The sequence below is a fragment of the Gordionus sp. m RMFG-2023 genome, chromosome 3, assembly GCF_954871325.1.
Source record: "Gordionus sp. m RMFG-2023 chromosome 3, tfGorSpeb1-WG-v2, whole genome shotgun sequence".
In the NCBI taxonomy this organism is placed as follows: Eukaryota; Metazoa; Nematomorpha; class Gordioida; order Chordodea; family Parachordodidae; genus Gordionus; species Gordionus sp. m RMFG-2023.
Genome location: NC_088777.1, coordinates 41,268,184 through 41,280,185, shown reverse-complemented (window position 1 = coordinate 41,280,185; position 12,002 = coordinate 41,268,184). Strand labels below are relative to the sequence as shown.

The window sequence follows — 12,002 nt, the reverse complement described above, 5'->3', positions numbered from 1 at the left end:
CTGCTTTAAATTTGGAAAACTTGAAAAGAATGAATTTGTTGCCACAAGGTAATGATAGAATTATAAAAATTATAAAATTTTGATCTTTTATAAATCATCTTATTTTAATAAAGATTTATTCAAGGTTATATAACAAAAATATATAATACTTTCATGTCCAAACTTCATTATAAAAGTAATATGACTTTTATGTCAAAAAAAATGACATAAAAATATATAAATCGTTCGCTCCCAATATTTTCATCAAAAGTTATGCGAATTATTTTTATTTAAATTGCTCTTTCATTTAACCTTTTAGGAAAAGATTTGCGAAAAAGGTTTTTACTACATCAAGCTCTACGCGATATCCCCAAAATGATGTATTTTTTAACCCTAGAGATATGGAAATATAAATTGATAGAGGGCCAAACGGACTCAACTAAATTAAATGAGCTATGGTGGCAATACGTGGGAGAAATACAGGGACTAGAAATGCCACGCGAGATTAAAAAAGATGTTAAAGATTTCTTCACTTTGGGACTAAATCATTTCATCGTAAGCAACGCAAATATTCCCAAATATTTAAACGCCATCGTGTTAAAGTATCAGATATTCGAAGGGCTTTGCGATAAAAGCATTGATGAAATAAATATGGAATTGTCCCAATGTGATTTATTTGATAATAAAGTAGCTGGAGGCTTATTAAGGTAGAAAAAATCTTATTTATCAATTTATTAGTTTATTACACCTAATTTTTAAATGGCTTATAGAACATAATTTTATATTTATTTTTTGAAAAAAAAACAGATCAATTATGGAAAAGGGGCGTGGAATAGAGTGGCATGAAGGGTTAAAAATACTAACCAAAAGGGATTACATTGATTTTAAGTCAATATTCAATTATTATAAACCTCTTATTCAGTATTTAAAGAAAAATTTGAATGAGACCAAATTCGATTGGAAAATAAAGTCGATATTATAATTTAGTTCGTCCGTGGCTAATTTTAAAATATTTTTTACAAAATATCCCATAATATTGTTACAATTTTTTTTATATATAATACTATTAAAAATATATTCATGATTTTAATAATTTGCAAATTTACAAAATTTCATTTTTAAAAAATTTTTGTATATAACATGTCGTTTGAAATATTACATCAAAAAATAAAACTATGTGATTTGATGGATAAAATTTGATAAAGCTCTTCGACTAATGTTAAAGTATATTTGTTCGATTCCAGATTCATCCTTAAAAATAATGAAGAAATATGAAAATGGAAAGTTTTCTAAATTTTTGTTTTAAAAAAAAATTGATTTAACTTTTTAAAATAATTATTATCTCAGGTAAGAATTTAATATCAGTTTTTTTTAAAATTACTTTTATTCTTTATTAGCGCTAAAATAGTTGTTTTTTTGAGCCTGACATGAACCTACCCCGATCCGGTCGAACTCCTATCGGACGTTCGAACTCGGTCGAGTTTTGATTTTAAACTTTCGAAATAAACGCTGTGTTCAAACAAATAAATTTGTTACCTAATATAAAACTCCAATCTCAAAAAAATTTACAAGAGATATATTTAATTTTCAAATATAATTTCTAATAAAATCAAATGGAAAAATTTTAACAATTTTTAACTAATTTCATAATGGGAGTGGAAGTTTACATAAATATAAAGTTGGAGTTTCCCAACGATCGTGCAAATATGAATTTGTTTTGCCATGAAAGAGATAAAAAGTAGGATATGATTTTAAAAAATCTCCATGTTACTATGTCAGTAAACTTATTTTGTATCATATAGTTGTTCCCTTCCCTTTGGCTTATAAAATCTTATTTTCCTATGGAAACTGATTGAATAAACTAAGAGAGTTTGTTTTGACAGTGTTCAGGGTCATACTCTTACGCTGCAGTAGTTAGCATGCCTCGCTGCAGTTGTGAGTAATAATATATGTTAGTAGGTAATGCAGAAACCACAATTTATATTCGATGGCGAAAAAATCTCAAGTTAGAATTCGTTTTCTTTCACAGGATCATAGTAGGTCCATCAGGCATTTGCCATTGGAAATGTATAGTTTAATAGCTCAAGGGTTGATGGAAAACGGGATGATTTTAAGGCTTTGGTTAGTCGTTGCACTTTGAGTAATTGAGGAATCAACCTCAGTATCAGTGGCGGCCTTTGGAGTTTAACCATGTTTGACAAATGTCGTGGTAAGGTGTTACTAATTCACAGTTAAGCCTGAGACTAATGATATGATGTAACTCATCGTTGAAATTTTATATTTCAATAACAGATCATTTAAAAATATTTAAAGACAGCAAAAGCTTAAAAATAAATAAACAAATAAAGGATTTAATATCAAGATTTATATGTCATTTTGTTAAAACGTAATATACTTTACATTTTTTATAGTAATAATTTCATGATCCACAAATTCTCTCAAGTGTATCCTTAACCCAATTTCATTGCCGACCAAAAATTCTTCCCGGCATAGTCTTAGTAGATTTTGAAATGGTATCGAATCTTAAAAGTTAAGAAAAATTTGGTGAAAAAAATATATATATAAATTTTATAAAATTTTATTTGCCAATTCCCAATTCAAAAATCATGGCATCGCTAATACTTTATTATTAGGGTGCGTCTAATTGGAGCGTACGAGAATTTCAATGATAATTTCAAGAATTGAAACACTCATAGCCTTAATCTCTCTAATTAGGTAATTGCTTTAGATGTGCTAAAAATTCAATTTTATATAATAAAATGTATTTTCGGCGTAGTCAAATTAAATTTAGCCTTCTCCAATGAGACCACAGAAATAATAAGAACTATTTTTTAATATATATAATTATTTTTATGATATTATTCTTGTCTTAATTTTAAATATGATAGCACCAAATTTAACATCTAATAAAAGGAGCATAACATAGTATTTTATACCATATATATAACTATCTTTAAGCATTTGCATAATCTCATTGGTAAATAATAAATAAGGATATAAATTAGGCCCTTTTCGTTTACTAATTTTTGGCTATAGGATCTTCATTGTATCAAGAGGTATTTTTGTGACCTCTTCTTCAGTGAGTTTTGTGAAGATCATGGTCCGATCTTTGTCCAATCTTTAGTTTAAACAGGACCCAACCATAATCTTTTAAAATCGATCCAAGCCGTAGTATTAAGTAAAAAGATCGGCCTATGATTGGTCTTTTTATTTTGTTGTTATTTTTTAAATATTTCGTTTTTACCTAATTTAGTTCCCGTTAAAATGCTTTTTTGACAAAATTATAATTTTCATATTGCAAATAAAAATGAACTAAATATTCACAAAAACTAAAATACCTCTATAAAAATAACATAAAATAAAATATGCAAAAAAATTAGGTAAAAAATTATATTAATAGATCAAATTTAAATACTAATAAAAGACCCGTCCGGACTTTGGTCCTCAAAAAATATAAATCCGGTCCCAGTCAAAGATATAGGACAGGACCATTCGCCTCCACCATGAGTTAGTTCATTTCATTTGCATAAGGGTATTAATTCATCTTCCAATTTTTGAGGTTATTTAGTTGTTAAGTATCTACAAGATTATGCCCAATATGGTTGTCATATAACGAAAATATATGAAGTGTTGAATAGTAAAAAAAAGAAATGGGAAGACTCCTGAACAATTTATATATACATATTCATTCATGATTATTATTTATTTTTACTTTGTGAAATTTTAAAAATTTTAGTTTAGTTGGTTATTGATAAAAATATTTGTGCATTGAAAGTAAATAAATGTTAAAGTAGATGGCAAGTGATATTAATTCAAAAATTACTAATTAATATATAAAAATTATTAATTAGTTAAAAAATTAAATAATACCCAAACAAAATAATTCTAGAGAAAAATTTAATTTAATAATACCAAACATATTAATTGTATCGTTCTAAGTTTTAATGATCTCCAAAGCTGATGGTAAGCGGAAAATAATAAATATCCGGAAAAAAAATCCCCGAAAATAATTCACCGGAAAAAAATTCCCCGCAAAAAAATCCCCTGGAAAATAATTCCCCAGAAAAAAAATCCCAGGAAAAAATTTCTCCTGGAAGATAATTCCCCGGAAATAAATTCCCCATTTTTTAGATTTTAAATTAAATATGGGGGAAAATTAATCCCCGGAAAAAAAACCGGAAAAAATTTCCCGAATAATTTTTTTTTAAATTATCAAAAAATAATCCCGCCGCTAAAATAAAGAAAATATTTCTAAAAAATATATTAGTATTTTCTGAACGTTGAGAGTATTTCTTTTTTAAATCCAAAAGGGCAATCTTTAAATGAGAATTGATAAATCGGTTGGTAGCTTTTATATTTTATAATTTAGTAGAGAGCATAAAAAGTATAAATTTGTCACGATAGGTTTTTATAGAAATATATGAAAATTATGAAAGAGGTTTTACAATTTAAAATTGAAAAGAAAAATGTGAAAGCAAATTTTTCCCTAGAAAGAGAAAGGATATCTCCATAATCCACTTTTCATGACTTGAATAGATAATATGAAAATAGGTAATTAAACCACATTATATTTACCATGAAGAGGGGGAGGGGGTTATTTCTAACACGCCACTAAGGTTAAAATTAATATATAACATTAAAATGAATATTATGACACTATTCTGTTCCGTTCGTTTATATAAGTTAGAATCCCGGACAAAAATAACATAATAGAAAATTTTTATGTTTAATATTATTGATTTTAAAAATTGTATCTGATTATAAATTTTCAAAAAAAGATTGATCCTAATCACTAATTACAAAAGCTTATTTAATTCAAAGAGAATCTCAAGTAATTGAACGTTACCAAAAAATATACTATTTATTCTAAATAATATTTGTTTATTTTTATAAATATTATAATTTTTAATATATTTAATTCATCAAAGAAAACACAGGAAGGACAATAATCTTAAAATAGAAACCTTTTTTATTTGAAAGTTTCCAACTCCGGAAATGTTATTACATAATCCCAGTTAGTTCCCTGATATTATTATTATTTATAACGTTGAAAGGAAAGTTATGCTCAAGAATAAATAAATTTATATATTTGGGTGATATATTCTATGTAATTTTGAAACAAACGATTTTCATTTAGTTTTTTTATTACTTTTTATAAAATTTTCTTTTACTATTTTAAACATTTTTGATAATTTTAATAAATTTTTTATTTTTATTCTTCCGTTAAAAAAGCATGCTAAAATTTTTCATGAGGGCTATTCCTACAATTATCAAATCTTAAAAGACAAATGTACATTATATAATGCTGAAAAATGCCCAGATATTTTGAAATATTACAATGAAAATGACTATACATTGGAAAATACGCCTCATATTCATCCTATAAACCCACATGATTATCAAATTGAAAATGCTATAAGCACGATGAAAAGAAAAGCCTCTGAAACAAATCAAAATACTTGCCAAATATAAGCAGAAGAAATGTCCAAATTGTCTCCCGAATCCAGAAAAAGACTTCCGAATGAAGATAGTATCAAGAGGACACTTAGAAATCACAAAATAAATAGGTTTCCTCCTATTCTGGCCACATTGGAAGAATTAAGCATTTCAAATTAAATCATATTTATGCTATAAATAACTTTTTAATTGAAAATATCTTTTAATATTAGAGGATTGGGCTACAACCGGATCCCCCACGAATGAGAGATTTCTTTTGCATGATAATGGCAGAGATTCTAATTAACGAATAATTATATTTGCCACCGATTATATGCATAAAATGTTAGCCGAAACGAAAACTTTGTATATAGACGGAAATTTTAAATTGGCTCCTCATTTATTTTTCAGCTATATGTAATTAGAATACCCTTTAAAACACTGTTTATTACAACGGCATATTTTTTGTTACAAAGAAAAACATACAACGTATGAAGAAATTTTTAAGATTTTACTCGAAAAAGCCCAAGAACGGAATTTAGTCATAGATCCGATAACAATTTATATGGATTTTGAAAAGGCCGCAATCAATGCCGTCGAAAATACTCTAGGTTTCTTTTTACGATCTAATTACATTTATATACTATCGAGATAAATAAGGGCCTTGATTTTAAAATGTATTTTGGACCGTGGACCTTAAACGGGTCAAAAAATGATATGAATTTATGCCGGGCCAAAATAAAAAATGGGAGCTGGCCATTATCATTACTTAACTTATAATAATATTTAGCTTAATATTACAGAGACTAGGTAATTTTTGAATTTATAAATCCGGGCCAAAATAAAAAATCTGAGCTGGCCATAATATTCTGCATAATATCAGAGAGACTAGGTATTCAATTCGTTTATTTTATAAATATTGCTTTGTTTAATTTTCACTAAACCTGGGTTCGGGATAAGTCCATAACATTATACATTATATTTATTAGTATTAATTAATAATTTAAGTTTTTGTTAGGTTTAATATTAATCCCAAGTACTATTTTATTTGAAATTTTTATTTGGAAAAATTTTACAGGAATTTTTGACGATTTTCTCAAAAAATATTTTAGGGATTTTTTTTCCGGGGATATTTTTTCCTATATTGTTAATTTTATAAAAACAATTTAATATTTTATAGGATTTAAAAAATGGGGAATTTTTTTCCGAGGAAATTTTTTCCGTGGTTTTTTTTTTCCGGAGAATTATTTACCTGGGAATTATTTTCCGGGGAATTTTTTTCCATAGCCGAAATTCGTCAGCAATAAATGCCAGTGGATGATTCTTGGGATATTTATCTTTTTTTGATTGAGTAAAATTAGTGCATTTAGTAAATATTCGAATTCGAATCAAATATCAGATTTAATTCGACCTGGCAAAAAAAAATGCCTGTTATTAGATTCATGTTCATTTTAATTCAAAGAAGTACGTTTGTCTCAGAGCAAGAAATATTTGAAAAAAAAGTTGGTGAAAAAGTCGTTTATGAATATGATCAATATCATATGAATGCGTAGTCCCCGCTATTAAATGCATATTGTTAGTTAGTATGAAAAGAATGACGTTTTTTTGACAAAATTTGAGACAATTAGCTATAAAGATGAAAAAGTTATAAGCGTTTCCCTTTTACACCAATAGCAGTATAACCCCGGCCTCCTTTATATTGTTCAAAATTTAGTTATTTATTTCAAGCCACTTCCAGATAGAACGTTTTTTCAAAGCTATGGGAATCAGCGCCAGGAAAGGGGTCATTTCTAAAAACCGGAAGAGAACTTATTTTTTTTTAATTCCCAGGATCTCCTTTTTAAAAATATTTAGAATTTTAAAACACCAGATTCTCACTCGATCTTGACTTAAAAACCCTTTCCTGTTAATTAAAAAATATTGAAAAACAAAAAAAAAATTATACCATCACTTGGTAGATCTGAAACATCTGATTCGAATTTCATAATTTCCAGCGTCATAATGTCAAAGACTTTTTTGGAATTTACGGAGAGGCTGGAATACACGCGTTTCAGAGACAAAATAGAGGCATCGTTTCCGTCATTTTTAATTTCATCTCCATTGTTGTCATTTTGTGGATGTGTAGAGTTAATCAAAAAGAAACAAGAATCTTGAGAATTTGACTCCTGCAAGAAAGAGCGAGGCGTTGGCGTGTGATGGCGTATCCAATTGAATTCCTTGTAACTGTCAGATTTTTCGTCCCAAACTTTTTTAAAGAGTGAATTACAGCTTACAGGGTTAATAAAAAATTTCTAACATGTGAACTTAATTAAAAATAAATAACCTTTTTTTGATATGCCATCATTATATTATTTAAATATCATTTAAAATTTATGTCTAATTTTAATGTTGTGTTCAAAACTTGCTTTAAAAGCTTTAAAACTTAAAAAAGACTAGCTTATCATGTGTTTTTCAATAAAGTTTTTAAATTTTTGGAATTAAATTTTTTTATGTTGCTGGATGAATATTAAAAAAATGGTGAAATTCTTTTTTAAGTTAAAGTCATTCATTTTAATTTACATATATGCTATGTTAAAAAAATTGTGTAATGTAAAAAACTTTTAATGATAGTATATATTTTAGGATAATAATCATAAAAAATTGAATATAAAGTTATTATTTTTCAAAGTTTTTCAAATAGTTACAAACAATTTTTTCAAAATAATAATTTATTTTTTTATAACTAATTAACCCAATTATAATATATAAAGTAATGTTCCGTATATACCAAAACTCAACCTGTCTGAATTTAGGCCAGGCGATCTCAAATATTTTTCTTTAGGCAAGAAATATTTATTTTAAATCGAAGAGACTTCCTGATTTTTTTTATAAAAAGTTAAAATTTAAAATATTTAAATGAGACTTACTCCCATATTTTTATGCTTTTAATTCAAATTTGGTTTTTTTACTAAGTTCCAATTAATATTCTTTTTGGTTAAATCAAGATTGGATTTAAATACTACCTTTAAAAATTGTAGTGCAAGTCCAACAAAAAAATAACTTCTAGTTGAATCGACTTGGATCTATTTTTTTAAATACTCAAAAGATATATAATGCAGTGCTATGGTATGAAGTATGAAATTAGAACAAGTCCTTAAAGAGGGAAGGGATATAGACATAAAATATAGACTTGTTACTAAGAAATTATTACCATCTTTGAATAATGAAAATTTTTATTGTCTTTTACTATAAGCATATAAATTTCTTTAGAGAATCGATTTTAAAATTAACAAAGGTCCAAAAAAATGGTAAAGGTTTAATAAGTTTAATTAAATAGATTAATAAAAATATAAGCATAAAAAAAATATGAAAATTTACATTATAATTTTAAACTATATTAAAAAATACAATTAAATTCTTAGCCACATTAAAAATTTACAGTATGTATTAGAAAAACCTCAATTAAATATAAAAGTGGATACCACAATATAAACATCCATGACGTATTACCAGGGACCCGGAGTGAACCATAACAAACTGTTATAAATATCTGAACTAGAGATCTGCAAAGTTAGGCCCGGCCCATACCCTATTTTAAAATAATCGGGTTCGGGCCGGGCCTAATATTTTTAAAAAATTCGTGCTGGGTCGGGTCGGATTTTGGAATTTTTTCTAAATATATCTAAATTTATCAATTTTATATTGAATTTTTTATGTAAAATAAAAATTTTTGATTTTATTTATTGAAACTAAAAGCCATATAACATATGTCTTTTATTTTGAGTAATTATAAAAATTAATTTCTATATTTAAGTAAATTCGGGCCAAGCCGGTAAATTTTTTTAAAAAAATTCCGGTTCAAACCGGGCCGGCAAAACTTTTTTAAAAAAAATTTCGGTCCAGGCCGGGCTTGAAAAATTAGGCCCGATGCAGATCACTAATCTGAACCATAACCATAACTAATATAATTATTTTTTGAAAAAGTAAAAAGAACCTTTATAAAAAAACGGTTAAACCGGTTCAGTTTTTATATTTTAGAAATAGAAATAATTTGAATATCCATAATTATATAAACTTGCTCTTATAGGACTGGCGGTTCCCGAAACACAAGTTTCTGTAGAAAGGGCTTTTTTGGGGCTAAAATTTGTGTTCGGGGCTAAAATTTGTGTTATCGTCACAAAAAACAAAAAGGAATCCATTTATATTAGAAAATATATTACTTATATGTTCAAATAATATATTTAAAGGTTATTTTGAATCTTATATTTTTTTTATATATATAATTTATAGATGTTAATAATAAAAATAAATTAGAAGATGGTGTTGCTTCAATAAAAAAAAAAATTTCTAATCATAATGAACCTTTATAAACCTTTAAAATTAGCTGAACCGAACCTTTATAAATTTCTTCTTAAGAACCATAACCAAAATGTAACCATAATTTTTTACATACTGAACCGTAACCAAAATGAGCCGTTATAAATAACAGTTCGGGTCCCTGTGTATTAATGTGTATTGATTTTAAACTAATAAAGTTTATTGAGAAAGATAAAGAATCATTTTAGGTTTAAAAGATTTTAAAATATTCAATATATTTATATTTTATTAAATGTTAGGTCATTAAACCCGAAACTTAGCTACTTTCAAAGGTTAAAATTATGTATAACCTAAATGGAAATATGATTAAACAAAAATTATATCAACCCTTTCCTTTTTTTCATATTTGACTGAAATTCTATCATATTTTTAAATAAAAATAAGGTATTTTAAATAAAGTCTCAGTTGCTTTTTATATACTTGTTCCATTATTTATCTTATCTATAGATGCTATTATATGGATATTCCCAATTTGTACTAGATTTAATAAAAAGTTCAATATCTGTTCAGTTTGATGATTAATAGAATCTAAGCTGTGGACCACGATAAAATACTCTTTTCTATTATTTTCTAAACTTAAATTAAAATCAAATCATTTATTGTAAACCTGGTCTAGAAAGAAAGTTATCAATAGATCTTTCTATATGACCTAATTGAATAAATTTCTGCGGGATTTCAATCATGTTTAATATTGTATCAGTTATCTATAATAACAGAATTATATCAAATCATATTCTAAATTTCTATATCTATAATATGTGCTTATATATTTTTAAAAATGCTTCTTAACATAAAAAACATATATTAGGTTTTAATTAAATATTATTTGATAAATATTGAAATTTAATAATATATTTCTCATAAATCGATTTATACTATTTTTAAGTTGATATCCACCATATATCCTTGAATAACAATGTGCGTAAATGAATTTTTCAAGCAATTCAGAATATAAGTTTCGAGTAAATCATATTTTGAGCCAACCCCATATAATAATACATTAAATCCGTTCCTATAAAACTAGTTATATTTATTTTATAAATTTAAAACTAACATCATCTCATACATCCACTCAGTGAAATGAGTTTTATAATTTAAATAGCGCTGTTTTTCCATATGATAAATGTGTAGATCAACTCCGTGTCGGAGAATGGACAGGCAGAGTCTACATGACAGGATTTTACAGGATGCAAACCCCCTTCAAAAACCTATGCCCACACTACACCCCTATTTTTAATTTCAACATTTTAATTATAATGATACTCTATCAGAAAATTTAAAAAGTATAACTTAAATTATTTTATCTCTACTATCGACATTTTGTGAATATAAAGGAGTTATTTTTTAGATTATATATTCAATTAAAACCCCCATCATTTACAATGAATTTATTATTATAGCATTATGAGCTTGCTGAAAATGTCTAAACCTTTTAAATTACTTTTTAAGGATAGCAGAAAGTTTTATTTGGATGTTTGCAATATATAGATTTGGTTGATGAATTATATTATAATAGGTCTAAAGTAAAACATTAATTCATACAGCAATAAATTTGTCCTATTTAATCTCAAAATTTAATAGATAACTCCCCAAAAAATGTATCCTACCCCCATTAAAGCCACCTACCCCTTACCTACCTCGAAAAAATAGGATGCAAACCTCTAATAACTCCCCCGTTCATGTAGACGCTGTGGACAGGTAAACTGAAAATGGGCAGGTAAAAAATATCTTAGTTTATACTTTATAGTTAATTAATTATAGGTTAAAATTAGAAATAAAATTTGTAATAATAATTTACTAAATTGTTTATAAAAAAATGGAACATTCTATTTAATTAAAAATATGTGTTTAAAAAACGATAATTATTTATTTTATGTGACAATTTTAAAATATACAAATAAATATGGTATACTTATAGTTTTATCTTAAGTATTCAAGATAAAAGGTTAAAAAAAATTATATTTATATGGATAGTTTAGCCAAAATGGTGGCGATACTTTAAATGGTGGTAATACCTTGTGAGAATACAGGGAATAAAAGAAAATTGGCGAACTTATTTACTGTTAAATTTGATAAATTCAATAGAAAGAGATCAATCTGGTTACTTTTTGAAGCCAGTTTCCTTAGATGTAAGTCTAACTGAATCTCAATATATAGATATATTTTTTAACATTCTTTGCCAACAAAAATTAATAACTAGTTAATTGCAATTGCTATCCAGATTCTATTGG

At 26.2% G+C, this 12,002-nt stretch overlaps 1 protein-coding gene across 3 annotated transcripts; it reads right to left on the bottom strand.

Moving 5' to 3' along the window:
- Positions 1-1,068: 1,068 nt before the first annotated feature.
- On the bottom strand, positions 1,069-11,271 carry LOC135926538 (origin recognition complex subunit 2-like). 3 transcript variants are annotated; one of them, XM_065462451.1, is made up of 8 exons: positions 11,201-11,271; positions 10,826-10,998; positions 10,648-10,783; positions 10,379-10,475; positions 10,192-10,341; positions 7,361-7,660; positions 2,380-2,501; positions 1,069-1,230 (listed from the first exon to the last, which is right to left on the bottom strand). In XM_065462451.1, the coding sequence occupies exons 2-8, from the start codon at positions 10,885-10,887 to the stop codon at positions 1,153-1,155; spliced, it is 945 nt and encodes a 314-aa protein (XP_065318523.1). In that variant the 5' UTR covers positions 10,888-10,998; positions 11,201-11,271; the 3' UTR covers positions 1,069-1,152. The 3 variants fall into 3 exon arrangements, with proteins under 3 accessions (XP_065318523.1, XP_065318524.1, XP_065318525.1); XM_065462452.1 differs by lacking the exon at positions 10,192-10,341; XM_065462453.1 differs by lacking the exons at positions 10,192-10,341; positions 10,379-10,475; positions 10,648-10,783; positions 10,826-10,998; positions 11,201-11,271 and adding an exon at positions 9,470-9,666.
- Between the last annotated feature and the right edge of the window lie 731 nt (positions 11,272-12,002).

What these genes read in the sequence shown, in the direction of transcription:
- LOC135926538 (XM_065462451.1), bottom strand. Translation starts at nt 10,887, where the DNA reads ATGGAAAAACAGCGCTATTTAAATTATAAAACTCATTTCACTGAGTGG. An exon ending in TAACTTTCTTTCTAGACCAG is followed by an intron (nt 10,342 to 10,378) that starts GTTTACAATAAA and finishes ATTTAAGTTTAG; the next exon opens with AAAATAATAGAAAAGAGTAT. An exon ending in AAATTATTACTATAAAAAAT is followed by an intron (nt 1,231 to 2,379) that starts GTAAAGTATATT and finishes ATTATTTTTAAG; the next exon opens with GATGAATCTGGAATCGAACA.